Source organism: Phoca vitulina, unplaced genomic scaffold (genome assembly GCF_004348235.1).
Source record: "Phoca vitulina isolate PV1807 unplaced genomic scaffold, GSC_HSeal_1.0 scaffold3, whole genome shotgun sequence".
NCBI lineage: Eukaryota > Metazoa > Chordata > Mammalia > Carnivora > Phocidae > Phoca > Phoca vitulina.
Genome location: NW_022589706.1, coordinates 57,538,558 through 57,555,295, shown reverse-complemented (window position 1 = coordinate 57,555,295; position 16,738 = coordinate 57,538,558). Strand labels below are relative to the sequence as shown.

Here is a 16,738-nt window from a genome sequence, read left to right as displayed (position 1 = left end):
CTGAAGGCAGACGCTTAACGACTGAGCCACCCAGGCGCCCCTTGAATTATTAATTTTTAATAGTCTCCAGTTACTAGCCTGATACTCACAAATTCTGCATTTTCTTCATCAACACAGTAACCATTCTTTGAAATGCATTCAGGGCAGCATTTTCCATCTAAGTGAATTAATTCTTCACCCTGTAGAAGTAAGGATTGCAGAGGCACATATCAAATTACCATCTCTAGGTAGCAGTGCCAAATTGCAAAACAGCGGGATTCCCTGACTGAAATGAAGAACCTCAGCACACCCTTTGCTTTGGCCCTCTGCTTATTCCCTCTCCCCGTGTTGTTTTCCCATGGACAACCTAGGCCATGCAGCTCACCCCTCCAAGTGCTTTTTCATTCCAGCTCTGGTGATACTTGTGCACAGAGCCCTCCATCATTCCCCAACCATGCCTGGGAGCTCACATGAAATCAGAATGACCAAGATTATTCATTGTTGTAGTCTCTTGGAAAGTTACCAGTTTCAGAAAAGGATCAGGCTATCTTAAATATACAAGGTTGAACTTGTGATTTGGTTTCATTAACAGTGTTCAAATCAAACCAACACTTTTCCTTGAATACGAAATGAGATACATCCCTTTATGCACAGATGTAGTCTCAAGCATAAATTAAACAGGAGACAACTAATCTTTATTCAATATTCTGAATCTGTTATCCAACTCACATAATTACTATTTTTTAAATTAATTATAAGAAGAAGAAAAAAAGGTCACACTGAGAAGGTAGATACTTAACTTACAAAGTCTTATTATTTTAATTTAACTTCCCAATATTAATAATTTCATCGTTTTTATTTCTATAATAACAGAATGCTTACTATAAAAAAAATTAAATAATTATAAATTCTATCACTTAGTATAATTCCACTGCAAGCCTGCCTCCCAGGGAATCTGCTGTGAAAGATACAATCTCTGTTTACAATTTTTCATGTGCATATACTAACATCTAATACCTATAGGCTAAAGAGTATTTTTTTAAAGTACTTTCCACTTTCTAAAGATAGATCTTCTTTCTAAAGAATGGTGATGTTTCTTTAAATCAAGACATTTAATTTGGGATCTACATTACATTTAAAGTGCAGAAACCACGTTAGGTAAAAATTGAATAATGTGAAATTGTGCAACAGAATAATCACAGGGATATTTTATGTTTAAAAACACTGTGCACCAAAAAATATATAAAATAAAGGCATTGGTTGTCTTTGAACTGTAGCATGATGGGTGGATTTTAAAGTCTCTTTTCTACTTTTCTTGAGTATCAATCTTCTAAAATGAATATGTATTATTTTAATGAAGGGAAATAGGAACTTTTAAAGGAAATAGAAAAACACATGAATGACTGTAACTTTTTTTTGACTGTAACTTTTTACAGTGTCTAAAAACTGATTTCAGGAAGAAAGGAGTCGTGTATAGATCGCTGTCCATCAAAATGTAATGCCAATCAGAGGCCAGTGGAGAGCAGGGGATGCTACAGAGAGCGGGCGTATTTACATATAAATTGTTTTGCAGAAACGTGACAAATCAGCTGGTAGTGCAGGCCTAACCCAGAAATGGTGAAATCTGCTTTCAAAGCATATAAAGGGGTTTATATGCAGGTAATCTAAGTTGTTTAAAACAATGACACTGAGTATTTGTACTTCTATTAAAGGCAAAATGCGTAACTGCTGCTTGAGTGCCTGCTACAGGGCGTAGAGACCAAACGGAAAATGGAGCCTGCCTCATCCCAGGAGGGCAAGGAGGGTGGCCGTTCAGAGGCTTCGAACGCTACTGTAAATAACAGCAGGCCTTGCTGCTGGGGAACAAGGATTCAGTTGGGGTGAGGTAGGGAGTCCTAAATAGATCTGCTATTTATAGAAGAAGCCCGGATGCCCCAATCTGCGGCAGTTCACTGCGGTGGGGAGCTTGCTCCAATTAGCATTTGACTTTTCCTTTGAGAAAAATTGCTTTGAGGAACAAAACTAATTCTTTTCTTCTTAAGAGGATTCTGAGGCATGGGCCAGATGGAATCTGCTAACCCCTCCCCCACTGAATCACACCAACATCTATCCACCAGACGAAAGATGGTGTGAGTCCACTAGCTTGCCATTGAAAAAGGAAACACTCTTTTGAGGGAATTTTCCTCCACTGGAGAAGGGAAAGGCACCTCACACGTGCAGTGTGCCCATCCCCTTCCGTGTATGTTGTGATAAGCTTCAATTCTACCCTCCCCCCACCACCACCATTTTATGTCCCAGGTGTGAATGCTAGGTCCTTTAAAAACAAGTAATTTGACTTCTCCATCTGAATTCATGTTCAAAGATGACACAAAATTTTAAAAAAATGAAAATCTTCATACTGTGCTATTTTACTATTGATGCATTTGTGTTTCAATGTCTAGGGATTTGGTTGGATACATCAAAAACAAAGGCCATGCCATTTTCTCCTTTTTTAACAGAGGAAAATGATGTGCTGATTTCCATGCTACTCAGAACATTGCTGTTGATAACCAATGTGATCATTATTACAACGGTGAACCTGTACAGTTCTGTCTCTTCTTCTACAAGTTGACTTTTCTGCCTCTTTGTGGACGTACATACACTTAGACCTAATCTACCCTTGGTATCCAGGAACCAAATGCCCGTGATATTCTAGGAAAGGCAGAAAGTGGGGTAGAATTTTGAATAAAAATACCAACAGCACACTTGCACTGCCCCCTCGGCAGACGGTCATTTTCTCCAGATGCTTCTCAGGCATTTCATTCGTATTTCCATTATCATTGATGCCACTGCATATTGTGATTGCTGTTGATGTATCTGACTTCCCCCAAAAGCCTGAGAACTCTTGAGATTAGAATGTGTCTTATTCATCTTTTTATCTCCAAGCTAAGCAGAAGTTAGGAAGTTTGCACTCCAGGCATTCACAGAGCTATTTGCAGAAGTGTGGCACAGAAAGAAGGCTAAGGGATATTTTTGGTAAGATTCAATTTTGGTTAAAATTTCACTTCTGGTAGTGTCTCCAGTTTAGAACCCAGTGCCTTCAACAACATTTGGAAACACAGGTGTCACCTGGAAGACACCAGTTTAGTTGACTAAGGACCTGGAGAAATGGGCTAAAGGCATTAGAACTCCTCAGTTCCTAACAGAGAGGATGGGGTGGGAGTAAGAAGCAGACAGTGCTGGGGGGTGACTGCAGGGGAACTGAGGCCCTCTCCATGTACTTCCGCTGTTGCTCCCCATTTTTCCTAAGAACAGAGAAGAAGACCTGGTGCATGGGGCCACAGGTAGGTGTCACAGAGGATAGCAGGAACTTGGAAATGCATTAGCATTGGGGACCCTGGGTCAAATTATTATCTGTGATTGAGACTCTTTGCTCAGACTTAACTGAAAATAGGTGGCTAAAGGACCCACGTTACCAGAATCACCTCTCCCACATTTTCCATAAACCCTGGGATATTATTCGGCAAATTAAGATCTTAGAAAATAACGCAGCATCGTCCCGGCAGTCTGGCGAGGCCAGGAAGCCCAGCCTCAGCTTGGGGGGGGGGGGGGGGGGGGGGGGCCCTGACTGGGGTTTTTCTCATCTTCGTCCAACCATTCTGACTCCCCTGACATAAAGAAGGAAAAGAAATGAAAAGGCATGTAGGGGGAAATAAATCTGCAAAAAGCAAGACCCTCTTTACCTAAATACGTTTCAGCTCTGCCAAGACTTAGAAGTAGGAGGCAAAATGAAAAATCACCCTGTCATTGACAGCCCTGTTTGAAAGGTTGTTCCCCAGCTCAGTGCTAAGAGGAGCTGAGATGTGGGGGAGAAGAACTAGAAAGAAAAATGACTTCACAGATATCCAGTGCTTCAGATCTTCTGAGTTTCCCTCATCTACTCAAGTTCACAACCCTGCGGGAAATTGGTGGGGCGGATGGGAGCGGTGAGGGAGAAGGAGACAACTTTCAAAGCAATTTGTTTTGCAATGGGTCAAAATTGAGTTCAAAGAGAAAAAGAAAAAAAAAAAAAAAGCAATTTCCCTACAATATACATCTATAGTCCAAACAGAGGCTGCTTTGTTAGAAGCTTCTAGAAATTCTGCAGACAGCAGAAGTCAACAGAGGTCATCCGCGTTAATTATTTATGAGGTTCCCCTCCCTCTCTCTTTAAAACAAAAACAAAAACATTTTGTTTTCTTTCCTGATCCACAGAAGCAGCTGTAGGTGCTGGCTCTCCTTTCTGCTAAGTGCTGCCAGTAGGGCCTGCGACAGAAGCCGGCCGCGGGAGCACCTGCGGACCTCTGTTTCATAACCATAGCAAGCCGGGCAGGCCACCAGCCATGAGGTCCAGCTGCGCTGACTGATAGGCTAATGTCCCCTATCATGTCCTTCCCTTTCATGTCTCTGGCTCAGGGCTTCCAATCGGACCAGATGCACTGACAGCTAAAAGCTCCAGGGGGCTGTTCCAAGCCAGTCTGAACACATAGTGACATTTATTTTACACCACAGAATCTTTGTGCTAGAAGGCTCTGTGAAATGTGAGTGGTCAACCTGGCTGTCGCCTCTGCTGCTGCCAAAAAGTAAGGAACAGGTGAGGGACCATATCTCCCACTGGAGAGAACTGTTACAGTCCAAGTGGAAATGCCTTCACTTCTTACCTGGGCACACTCCACTTTGGCACACTCCCCAGTCCGGCAGATCACTTGGCCATGGTCACACACGCAGAACTCGCAGGCTGAGCTCTTCCACATTTCATCCTGGTAGCGCACAATCCCGTTGTGCGAGCAGCTTCCCACAGGAGACACACATTCCTCACAGCATTCCCCGTGACGCTGAGCCCTGCTCTGACCCTGAAGAAACAAAGATGGCAGGTAAAGGGCAGTTCTCAGGAGACTTTGAAAACATCTGAGCCAATGGGGCAGAAGGACATAAAAGGCCAACACTGTATGCTGCTCCTTTCCCCTCACTGCCCAACCTAACCCAGCTGAGGCAAGTTCCTCTCTACCTCAGCCTCCTTCCTAGGAAGCAGGTCTTTCATATCTTTATCGAATATTTCTGAATATCATAAAACTTTCGATTCCCTCAAAAGACACACTGGACTGAGAAATGCATTGCTCAAATGACCCAGGATAAAGCTTTGAAAACCAAGCCACACTCTCTCAAATACCTTTTCACATCTTAGTGGAGGGCAGGCCTGTTTGTGGCACCTGACCTCACCCTCGTCACATATACACGTGGTACAGGCATTTTCATTCCACTGCTCACCGTGCTGAGTAAAGAAAGGACAAAGTAGAAAATCAAGTGTCACATACATCAAATAGAAACACGGGCACATAAGGCACACAACTTTTTGTTACAATTTTTAATTGAGCCACATTGAATGTACTCCTGAGAAATGATATCATTTAGGCAGCAACGGCCTCTAAGAAAAAAGTCAATAATGTCCGAAGGGAACTTTGCATTCATTTTTATTCAACTGTATTTATTCCATAGATGTGTTGAGGGCCTACTCTCTGCCAGGCACAACGGGGCCCTGGAACATCAAGATTAATAAGAAGACCCTGTTGGCTGCCTAATGAGTGCTCATTCTTTAGCTCTTCTTTGCCAGGAGACCCAGTGCCCACTGCCACATACTCAATTTCCCAGCTCCCCTTGCAGTTAGGGTAAGGGCATTGTCCCAATCCTAACCGAAGAGACCTCAGGGGAAGTTTGCTAGAGCAGTGGAGGGCAAAGAAAAGACTCTTCTCCCCCACAAAAGAAAATCCATCCCTTTTCCCCACCAGCCTTTAGTAATGATTGTGTGTGGAAGAGCTAGTCTGGAGGAAGCCATCTTGGGGACGTGAGGGGAGAAGACAGAAAGCAAATGCCAACATGCTGCCGATGGCAGGGTGGAAAGATCAAAAAAGGATCCTTTGATCCTTGAAGACATCATCAAGACCTCAGTTGATCAACCCTGCAATCACCCTACCTCTGGACTTCTTGTTATATGAAATAATAAACATTTTCATTTTAGTCACTTTTAGAGGAGTATTTCTGTTACTTACAACCAAAAACTTCACAACAGATATAAAGGCTATCTCTTCCAGGAGAAATTAACCTGGCACGTGTGTGGCTATTGTATTGGACAACACAGATCTAGTACATACAAAAGTCCTTTCCCAATAGTTATGTTCATTCAGATTTCAAGGGACCCATCTAGATTTGTGACATTCATTCCCTAATACTCTGTTCCAGATTCTCTACTGAGAGTCATAATTCCAATTTCTATTTAGTCTTCTTTAGAGTGGCTGGCAAGCAAAGGAAGTAGTTGGGTTTATTTTTTATATGTTCTTTGCTTTTGAATAATGTAACCTTCTTTTGGCTCAGCTGGGCACTCCTAAGAACATTCATTCGTTCATTCATTCATTCAGTTTGTTGAATTCATTTTTATTTGGCACCTATTATGTGTTAGGCACAGTTATCTACATTGTTCCAATAGTACTTTCAACTGTGCAGGTTCCACCACCACTAGCTTCTCCCCTCCCTTCCCTCTCTCCCTTCCCACCCCCATGCCTCCCCTCAGTGTAATGCAGGGGGAAGCCGTGTCTGGATATCAGTGCATACAATCCAACCAAAGCAGAAAGACATTCCCCGGGCCTCCAGCCTAAGTGTAAACTGATAGTAACCAATGATAGTCCTTTTCTTCCTTCGAGACGTGTAAGCAGTAAATTCACCAAGGTCCGTGACCCAGGTGCTGCCTGCCAGCACATTCCTTTATATTTCTAATCCTCTTCAATTTAATTTTTTCATAAAGGCTTTCCACAAAGAGAAGGAAAAAAAGCTGTTTTTTTTTTTTTTTTGAGTTACTAATCTTGGCAAAGACTCAGACAAAAGGGTGGGGAGGTCTGGTGGTTGGAAGGGTGGTTGGAATATGTGTGAGAATGTATGTCAAAACACGCACAGGGGGTACAGCAAAGGTTACCTCGTACACTTGGCCTGATGCAGAGCAGGATCGGGAAGAGCACTGTGGGCAACATTTTCCAGGAACTCGGACTATAGTTTCATCCTTACATCCAAAAAAGGAACAATCCATCAAAAGGAGACATTAATAAAATCCACAACAGTAGGAAAATTTCATTCATAGCCAACTCAATCATGTGCCTCAAGCATCCATAAATAGCAATTTCCTCTCTTTTAGTATTTATTAGTCACCTGGTGCTTTGATAATTGGCACTTCCAAAGTCATTGTGACTCTTAAGAGGTTTGCACATTCCTCAAGTCCTATCCTCTTCTAAGAACACACAAAAGCACCAATAATAACAATGACAGTAAGAATAGTACTTAGTGTTTGCCAGGCACTATTTTTTTTTTTAAAGATTTTATTTATTCATCTGACAGAGAGAGAGAGAGAGAGACAGTGCGAGAGGGAACACAAGCAGGGGGAGTAGGAGAGGGAGAAGCAGGCTTCCCACGGAGCAGGGAGCCAGACTCGGGGCTTGATCCCAGGACCCTGGGATCATGACCTGAGCCAAAGGCAGACGCTTAACGACTGAGCCACCCAGGTGCCCCTGCCAGGCACTATTTTAAGGCTTTACATGACCCTATGAAGTAGATGTTCTTATCCCTGTTTTATAAACAAGAAAAGTAAAGACCAGAAAGGTTGTGTGACTTGTACAAGGTCACACAGCTGACGTGGTAATGACAAATGGTAGGAAAGAGACTTCAGAGCACCAACCATACCAACACTTAAGAACACTTAAGCTCCTGCTGAGTTACTGCTAAACTCAAAATGGAGGCATCCCTCTCCTGATAAGCTACTTCACTATTCTTTTGCATCTTTATGTGAATGCACATTTATATATATGCATTAGGGAGCTCCTTAACATGAAAAAAATCAATTTTATTCCTAGATAATTGGGAATGAGAGCAGAGCAAAGTGGTGAGAGACTAAATGTCCAAAGAACTGCCAATGTCCTCTCCCTACTTCTCCCCTCTACCACTCTCACCCCTAGGATATCAGACCATTTGTCTCCACTGCCCTGAGAAGAACTTTCATAGCAACAGTCCCCTCATTAATGCCAAAGAGTCAGCTTCTCACTTTGACTTATCACTACAACCTTTTGAAAGGCAAGAAGGTAGACAAATTAAAGGCAGAGGAAGGAGGGTTAGAATGAACCAAGTTTTAAGGACTAAGAAATGGTTCATCTTACATAGAAGATACCTTCTGAATGATTACCTTCACTTTCTCTTACAAGAGGCAGAAAATGAGCTTTTATTACCATGGTTGCTTTGGAACTCATTCTGTAAGAAAAAGGCAGCCAAAGTACTTGGGCAGGGGAGGGGGTCAAAGAGATTTAATTTTTCTTGGACAGTTGCAGTCATACCTCAGTAGTTCTTTAATCCAATGATGTATGGTTAGATTAATGCATTACTATCTAATGGGGATTTATTTCAAACAACTGAATCACTGGATTAAACTGACAACTGTTTTCTTGTTTTAGGTTATTTTATTTCTTTATTCTTCTATATGGAAAATATTATGGCCATTGATGTTTAATAGAGAATGTGAAAATTGGACATGCACTGAAATCATTGAGCATTTCTCAACCTCAGAACTATTCAGCTTAATGAAATTTCAGTGAGAAAGTAAAATAAAGGCATATTTGATGTCATACTACTCAGTAATTTTATTGTAGTAAACAAATGAACTTATACAATGCTTGGTAAACAGGGAACAGATGTAATGATCACAAATCTTGAATCAGCAGAGAGTTAGTATCAGTCTGTCTTAACTAACATGGACTAGACCCAAGTATAGTCGCAGAGTCAATTCGAGAGCACAGGGGAAGAAGGAATTACTTGTAGCAAGATTGATACAAGGAAAATCAAGCTTTCCACCAATTCTTACTGGCAATAGCTAATTATATATTTTATTGATGGAAACAGAATCCTTATTCACCAATCCAGATCAACAAGGGCAGGAAGGAAAAGCATTTAAAGAGAAAATATCCCAGGATACAAGAGAACTACCTGACCGAGAGGTGAGAACTCAGCTGGGCTAGCGCTTCATAAGCAAGACTGGAGATGCAAGTAAGAAGATGAACAACAAAGTGGGTCAGAAAAAATGGGAAAGACTTTTTAACAGTGAATTTTGTTGTTGTCATATGTCTGAATCCTATCATTCTGGGCTATGTAGATTTGCCCTTCCAAATGTATAGTCTACACAGGAGCCAGCCAACTATGGACCAAGGGCCAAATCTAGCCTACCACCTGTTTCCCTAAACTTTTATTGGAACACAGCCATATCCACTCATTTACATATTACCTATAGCTGTTTTTGTGCTACAATGGCAGAGTTGAGTAGTTGTTTCAACTGAATGGCACACAGAGCTGAAAATATTCACTATCTGGCTCTTTACAGAAAAAGTTTGCCAACCCCAGGTCTAATATGGCACCCTCAGTAAACACAGGAATTGAATAAAAAAAATACGATTAATATTATTACAATTTGGGGTAGGGCTACCATTAAGGATATATTTAATTATGGTTTTTCATATTCCTTAAATAAAAATATTTATGATAAAAATTTTATGGTGTACTATAGCTAACAGCCCTTGATGAAATATTTTCCCACTATGATACCTCTGCAGATATAGAAAGAGATAAAAATTTCACCACCAAAAGATAAAACAGCCAACCTCCTACCACCGCTATGAGGAAGTCCCACTGAATGTAAGACATTCTATGGACTTTCTTTGCTGTGTAAACCTAAATAGATATAAGAACCATCATTCTGCCTAACTCACTGCCTTTCTGTATCAAACACAACCCAGATCCATCCCTCCCGTGTGTGGCCACTACTGTTTGAGGCAGTCAGGTGCCAGTCCTCACCTCCCTCAATATCTTTCTTTCTACATCTAATCAGAGCCCATAATGTAAAAAAAAAAAAAAAAAAGAGTGGGAAGTATGCATGTTGGAGGAGGTAGAGGGAGTGATAAAAAATTGGGGAACAGGATGATGTCTCAAATGTTAAAGCACATGGTCACCGAGAGAGAAGGAGAGCGCCTTTGCAGCAATGCAAACTGGGGAGTATAGTTTTGGTTTCACATACTCAAAATGTAGGAGGGTTGGGCAGTGGAGGTAGGAAAAGATCCAATCTCAGTACAGTAGAACTACACTGACTGAAAACCCACCAGCCCCTCAGACATGAACCTTTCTTAGCATCTGGCTATGGATCCAAGAAGGGGAGTTAGCCAGGGGCAGGACATTTACCCTTGCAGCTTTCAAGCAGTGGGTATGGACAGATTTCTCTTGATCAAGGATGAGTAAACAGAAGGAAAGGAACTTGGGAAAAACCCTGAAGAGCAAGCAAAACAAAATGTTCTAAAGATTCAGAGAAAGAGCAGACTTCTGAATGCTACATACTACAGGATCTAAAAGAAAAGATTTAAAAGCTATTTTGCAACTTCAGTAAGATGCATGAAAATGAAGTCTTTATTAAATAGAAGCAAGAAGCAATAAAGAAAGAATAAGCGTTAGGATTTAAAAAAAACTAGATGAACCAATGAGAAGAAAAATAAGGAAGAATTAAAAGAAAATTAAAGTGAAATAGTCAAATTAAAATCAATACTAGAAGTAGTAAATACAAACTCAAGAAGCTCTCTCCATATGAAGAGGAAAGACACAAAGTGAAAAATGATGAGACAGCATGATTGATAATGAGGGGGAAAGCGAGGGGAGCAATCTAAGAATCATTGTGTTTCTAGAGAAAAGAGAATAATTGGAATGAATATGATTAAATTAAAGCCATAACTGAAGAAAGCATTTCAAAAACTGGAATACAGACTGACTGAAAGGGCTGCACCATATTCTAGGCAATAAGGTGAAAAGACACCTCACCTAGAAATATCCTGAAAAAATGTTTCATTTATAAAGATAAAGAAATATCCTGCAAGAATCCAATAGAGTAAAATTAGTTGAACACAATGGAATAGAAAGCAGACAGACCTCAGATTTCTCCATAGCACTAAATTTCAGGATTCAGTGGAAAGGAGCCCACAGGGTTGGGATGTGAAAATATTATAATTGCCCCCAATTTTTGAGCCCTCCAATTAGCTCTAAGGTATATGGACAGGAAGAAAATAATTCTCAAATCCTTAGTGGCTCAGAAGACATCCAATCTTCTATCTTTCTTGAAAAGAACATCCAAAGATGAAGTTCAACCTACTCAGATTCATCAATGTGGGAATGGGAAAATTATAAAAAAATATTTAAAAGTATTAAAAAATTGGTGGTAATATCATCAGGAACATTTGGGATGCCTGGGTAGCTCAGCCGGTTAAGCGTCTGCCTTCAGCTCAGGTCATGATCCCAGGGTCCTGGGATGCAGTCCCATATGGGGCTCTCCGCTCAGTGGGGAATCTGCTTCTCACTCTCCCTCTGTGCGCTCTCTCTCTCTCTCTCTCAAATAAATAAATAAATAAATATAATCTTCAAAAAATATATCAAGAACAACTCTCATCAGACTGAGCAGACCATTTTAATGAGTCTACAAAAATGTGGATGGGTTAGGGCTCTGTTCATAAGGCATCTGGACAAAAGTAGCAAGCAATTTTGGTATGAATTTACATCCCTCCTTAAGGGAACAACACCCTGTTTAAACATAAGAGATTTCTCCTTTTGTCAGAGATTATCTCCAACTTCTAAAATGTGATTTTAACTATGAAAAAAACAAATATATCCACATTTGCCTACAAAAAATTTGGAATGAATTACCAAAAAAATCTATTATGGTGTTTTTGAATGATAGAAATCTAGATAATCATTTTCTGCTTTTCTGCCTTTTCCAAACTTTCCTTAATAAGTACAGATTCATTTTATGATTTAAAAGAAAAAAAGAAAACCTCTTACATTGAAAATCAATTTTTTTTCTAGAGCTCAAGACCTGGAAATACATTTCTTCTGATGAACTTGTGTGTTTTTAATATTTAATGAGTTGATGCATACAAAATACTTGCAATCATGTTCAATGCTATTAGTAACTAGCATTTTTGTGATTGTTACTATAGATAATGCTATGTAACTCATCATTTTGGAAGGCCATCTAACATAATGGTTAGAAATATGAGTCAGGTGTGGTCTGTTGAGGTTGTGATGCCGAAATGCCTAGGTGAGAAGCACTGATACTTCCTAACTGTGGTCTTACCCAAGTCACTTAAGGCTCTCCGTACCTTAGAGGGGATGATAATAATAGCTCCTAATAGGGTTGTGATGAGAATTACAGAGCTCTGAAAATTAATGATTGGCACATAATAAATGCCAAAAATGTGGTGATGGTGAGGACAGAGATGATGGTAGATGGTAGACAGTGGTGATGGTGTTTCCATCAAAAGCCTAAACTTTTTAACACCCCTTTATATCATCAGAACATCCAATATTTAATAATGATATTAAATTAAGAAAAATATTTCTAGATAATGAGAGTTGATTTTTTTTAATATGTCATGGCAAAATATAAACTTAATGATTCAAGAGTGATTAAAATCAATCTATTTTCAAGACTTCAGAATGCGTGCACATCAACTAGCTATGAAGTATGGTACCAAATTTCATCTTTTTAAATTAATTATGTATATCAATGCAAACTATATGGGAGTGCAATGTTTGAAGCTAGAGCTTATATTTAATGTTTTTATTTTTTTAATTTTTAAAAAAGGTTTATTTATTTGAAAGAGAGAGAGCATGCATGTGCGGTCGGGGTTGGGGCGCCAAGGGAGAGAATCTCAAGCAGACTCCCTGCTGAGCACGGAGCCTGACAAGGGCTGGATCCCAGGACCCTGAGATCATGACCTGAGCTGAAATCAAGAGTCCCACGCTCAACTGAATGAGCCACACAGGCGCCCCACTATATATAATGTTTTTAAAAATGGGAACTAGTACTTTCAATTATCCCAATATCTATCCCCCAATATGAAGTCCGTTAAGGTTTCAAAGACTTAAAGCAGAAGGCTCACAAAGTAGTGTTTCCTCCATGCCTCCTCCCACTTTCCTTACTGCAGTCATGGCAAACTGCTTAATTACCCTTCACACACAAGGGGACTGAATCCTGGAAAGTGCTAAATCAAAATGCTCCAGCATGCACAGCGTCCTCTGAATGTGAGATACTGTGCAACTCTACCGAGAAGCTCATTTGTAATCTCAGTGCTGGGAGAAGACTTCGTGATGAATTGGGAGATGTGACATGAGTGCAGTAGTTGAGGTAGTGTGGGTAATACAATCTAGTCTTTCAATTAGATACATTTTCCCTTTATTTGGCATTTAGCATTTCTTGTCTAATTGCCTTTTGTCTGCCTTTAAAAATATTGCCCAATTGTCACAATATTCCATGTTATTGATTTTGTTTTATTTGACACAAAGTACTGCTCTGTATCAACTGAATGTTGGCTTCCAGCTTTGCTTAGATCACAAATGAGCTATTTTTCAACTGGAGGCAAACTCCTTTTGTGGTTATCTGTCAACTGCCAAGAACATCCATAGAAACCTCTGGAATAGTAAAAAATTATAAAATACCATGTATACCACATTTATTTGCCATTGATTTTCTCTTCCAAATTTGTGTGAAGAGTCTAATGTTTTGAAAATCTGATGAACTTTAAATGAAGAACAATATCCACTATTTTTAAAGCTCCCCAGAGAAAATGTGAATAATTTGAATCGTTATAAGAATTAAAAAGTGTACATCTGAATGATCATGTTCAAAGACATACACATGTCTTAAAAAGCAAGACTATACCTATGCATTGAGAAACAACACCTGATCGTATTACAGACTTTCCCAGATGTTTAACTTGACATTTTTGCAACATCTGCAGCTGGAGCTGGTGGCTTCTTTGCGTGTACCCTCAAGGCTCACTTTCATTACATAACAATTAGCTTAAGCGGCTGGTAATTAGACCTATCTGTAGCTTTTAAGAGTAAAAGAAATGTGTCAGGGGTGGTCTCCAAAAGTATAAGGAAAACAAAACAGCCTTTGCTTCTGGTTCCTAATATTTTCGAGGCCTGCCTTGACAACCTCAGAAGAGGCTCCAAGTTCCCCAACAGTGAAGTTAATAGTCTCTGAAGGATCCATTTGGAGGCTGTCTTCCTTACCTGGTTACAAAACAGAGGTTGACACTGAGCTGTGAAGCACTGGGCGACCCCATTTCTACACACACATTTGGCACACCGACTCAAAGGCCAGTCTTCCCCATCCTGAAATACACGGCCTTCATAGGAACAAGGTTCTGGAAGGTCAGAAAAACAAGAATTACTTGGCGGACTGCACATCCTGATCCCAGGGCTGACGGCATGGGTGTGTGGCCAGTGCAGTCACACAGGACCCTGTGGTTGGGGATTTAAAACTCTGCAGTGTTCATATGGAGTTCTTTTGTTTGTTTTTTAAAAAGGGGGGGGATAGAGAAAGAGGGATGGGGAGGGGCAGAGAGAGGGAGAGAGAGAATCCCAAGCAGACCCCACGTCCAGCATGGAGCCCGAAGAGGGGCTTGATCTCACCACCCTGAGATCATGACCTGAGTTGAAATCAAGAGTTGGACGCTTAACTGACTCAGCCACCCAGGTGCCCCCATTATATGGAGCTCTTAATAACTTTCTCTCTGAGTTAGCTCACGCATGGTCCCACATCCTACGCCTTCTTGCCTTCCTGAGATGGGTTTTCAGCCACTCGCTCCTAAACCCACACCCAGTTGATGTGGAGAACAAAGGCAAAAGAACCGTAGGAAGATAACAAATTTCTCTTGCAGCCCATTGACAAGTACTGAAGATAGGCAGGGTGACTTTCCTCCAGGAACTCAACTGCCTCGATGTTAATACTTTGCTAGAGGCAAAAGGCAATGTTAGCTTGACATTAGTCCAATCTCCAGGATTCTGTAAGTCTTCTTTAACATATAAAAATCCCTTTGGAAACTTTATCTTTACCGCCCAAGATCTATGTTAGCAATCATCCTCCCAAGCATATAGCCCACTGATACATACCTGAAGGATCTCATGACTAAGGTATTACTAGACAGTAATAAATGACCTTTTCCTAACAGCAGCTAGCCCTTCAAGGTCCTGGAAACCTTGCTTCCAAATTCCTTACAGACTTAGGCTATCCCGAACCCCCTCCCAACTTGAAAGTACATAATCAGTCACTCCTCAAGATCCCAGTGCTGCTTTCCTTTCACTCCTCAAGATCCCAGTGCAGGGTCCTTTCCTGTGCTTTAATAAAACTACCTTTTTTGCACTGAAGGTGTCTCAAGAATTCTTTCTTGACCATTCGGTCTCAGACCCCAACATTTCACATCAGTGTGAACGCTGCCACCCTCCACCCACAGCGGGGACCTGGATGAGGGTGCTAGGAGAGTGCATGAGCCCTAAGCACCAAGTAGCAGGATGGGCCTGGGGTGCCTGTGGGATCTCCATCCACCCAGCAAGTATCCCCATATCTGAAGGAGCAGGACATTAAATAGCAAATTAAAAACATGAGAGTTGAGAAAAACCACAGAAGAAAAGAAGAGGCTGCCCCCTACCCACTGCCTTCTAAACAAGGGGCCCTGCATCTTCATTTTGCACCTAGCAAATTATAAAGTTGGCCCTGGCTGATCCTCCCGTCTCTCCAGGCAAAATTCTTCCAATATGTCTCATGGAGGCCAAGGAGAAAGCCTCTTAAAGCACAAGAAAGGATCCCACAACCTCAGCCAGCCTACTCGCCACCCCCAAACTCTTGTTCAAGTATTTTTAGTTGTAGGGTTCTTTGGCCCAAAGCAGCTCTCAGTCCTCTTCTGGTGGGTGACATCTGAAATGCGTGAGGCAAGCATTGTTTTTTCATTGTTTCCTATGCATACTTTTTAATCCTTGTAATCCTTCTCCAGAGTAAAGGAATGCCAGGAATGGAATAACTGGGGATCAGAAAGAAACCAGGGTCTTTTTAAAGGAAAAGGCAGGGGCGCCTGGGTGGCTCAATTGGTTAAGCATCCAACTCTTGATTTCAGCTAAAGGCCTGATCTCAGGGTTGTGCGATCAAGACCAATGTCGGTGTCGGGCTCCATGCTGGATGTGGAGCCTGCTTGAGATTCTCTCTCTTCCTCTGCCCCTCCCCCCACCTCTCTCCTCCCTCAAAATAATAAAAATAATTTAAAAATAAAATTACTTAATTAAAACAAATAAAAGGAACAGGCAAAAATAGAGTATAGCTTCCAGGTATTTTTTTTTTTTTAAGATTTTATTTATTTATTTATTTGACAGAAAGACACAGCAAGAGAGGGAACACAAGCATGGGGAGTGGGGGAGGGAGAAGCAGGCTTCCCACCGAGCAGGGAGCCTGATGCAGGGCTCAATCCCTGGACCCTGGGATCATGACCTGAGCCAAAGGCAGACGCTTAACGACTGAGCCACCCAGGTGCCCCAGCTTCCAGGCATTATTAAATAAAAGAAGAATTTTAGTCATTATATGTCAGGAGAGGATGTAATGCAGCAATGATGGTAATTTGTATTTATCGTGAAGTATCTACTACTTAGTTATAAAAATGGAAGGGGACATATATCCCTAAAATGTAATAAAAGGAGTGCTTGGACCAAGCATGGGTTCCAAGGAAGGCCCTGGAAGTGTGCCCCTGGCTTGCTGAATGGGGCCATGGTTCGTAGGCAGGCATAATCTCCACGGTGAACATGCCACCAAGACAAACGAAAGACCTGCTTCCTGCTGTGTGTGTCTCGGAGAAAG

General features: G+C 41.1%; 1 protein-coding gene across 5 annotated transcripts in view; it reads right to left on the bottom strand.

The window, feature by feature from the left end:
* The window catches only part of FRAS1 (Fraser extracellular matrix complex subunit 1), a 404,790-nt gene that overhangs the window by 226,307 nt on the left and 161,745 nt on the right, over window positions 1–16,738 (bottom strand). For all 5 annotated transcript variants that reach the window (XM_032400603.1, XM_032400602.1, XM_032400606.1 and 2 more), the window contains exons 6-10: window positions 14,128–14,261; window positions 6,962–7,045; window positions 5,168–5,269; window positions 4,659–4,850; window positions 90–179 (exon numbers count right to left, since the gene is read on the bottom strand). In XM_032400603.1, the coding sequence (XP_032256494.1) occupies window positions 90–179; window positions 4,659–4,850; window positions 5,168–5,269; window positions 6,962–7,045; window positions 14,128–14,261 (602 nt within the window). The remainder of the gene's footprint in view (window positions 1–89; window positions 180–4,658; window positions 4,851–5,167; window positions 5,270–6,961; window positions 7,046–14,127; window positions 14,262–16,738) is intronic.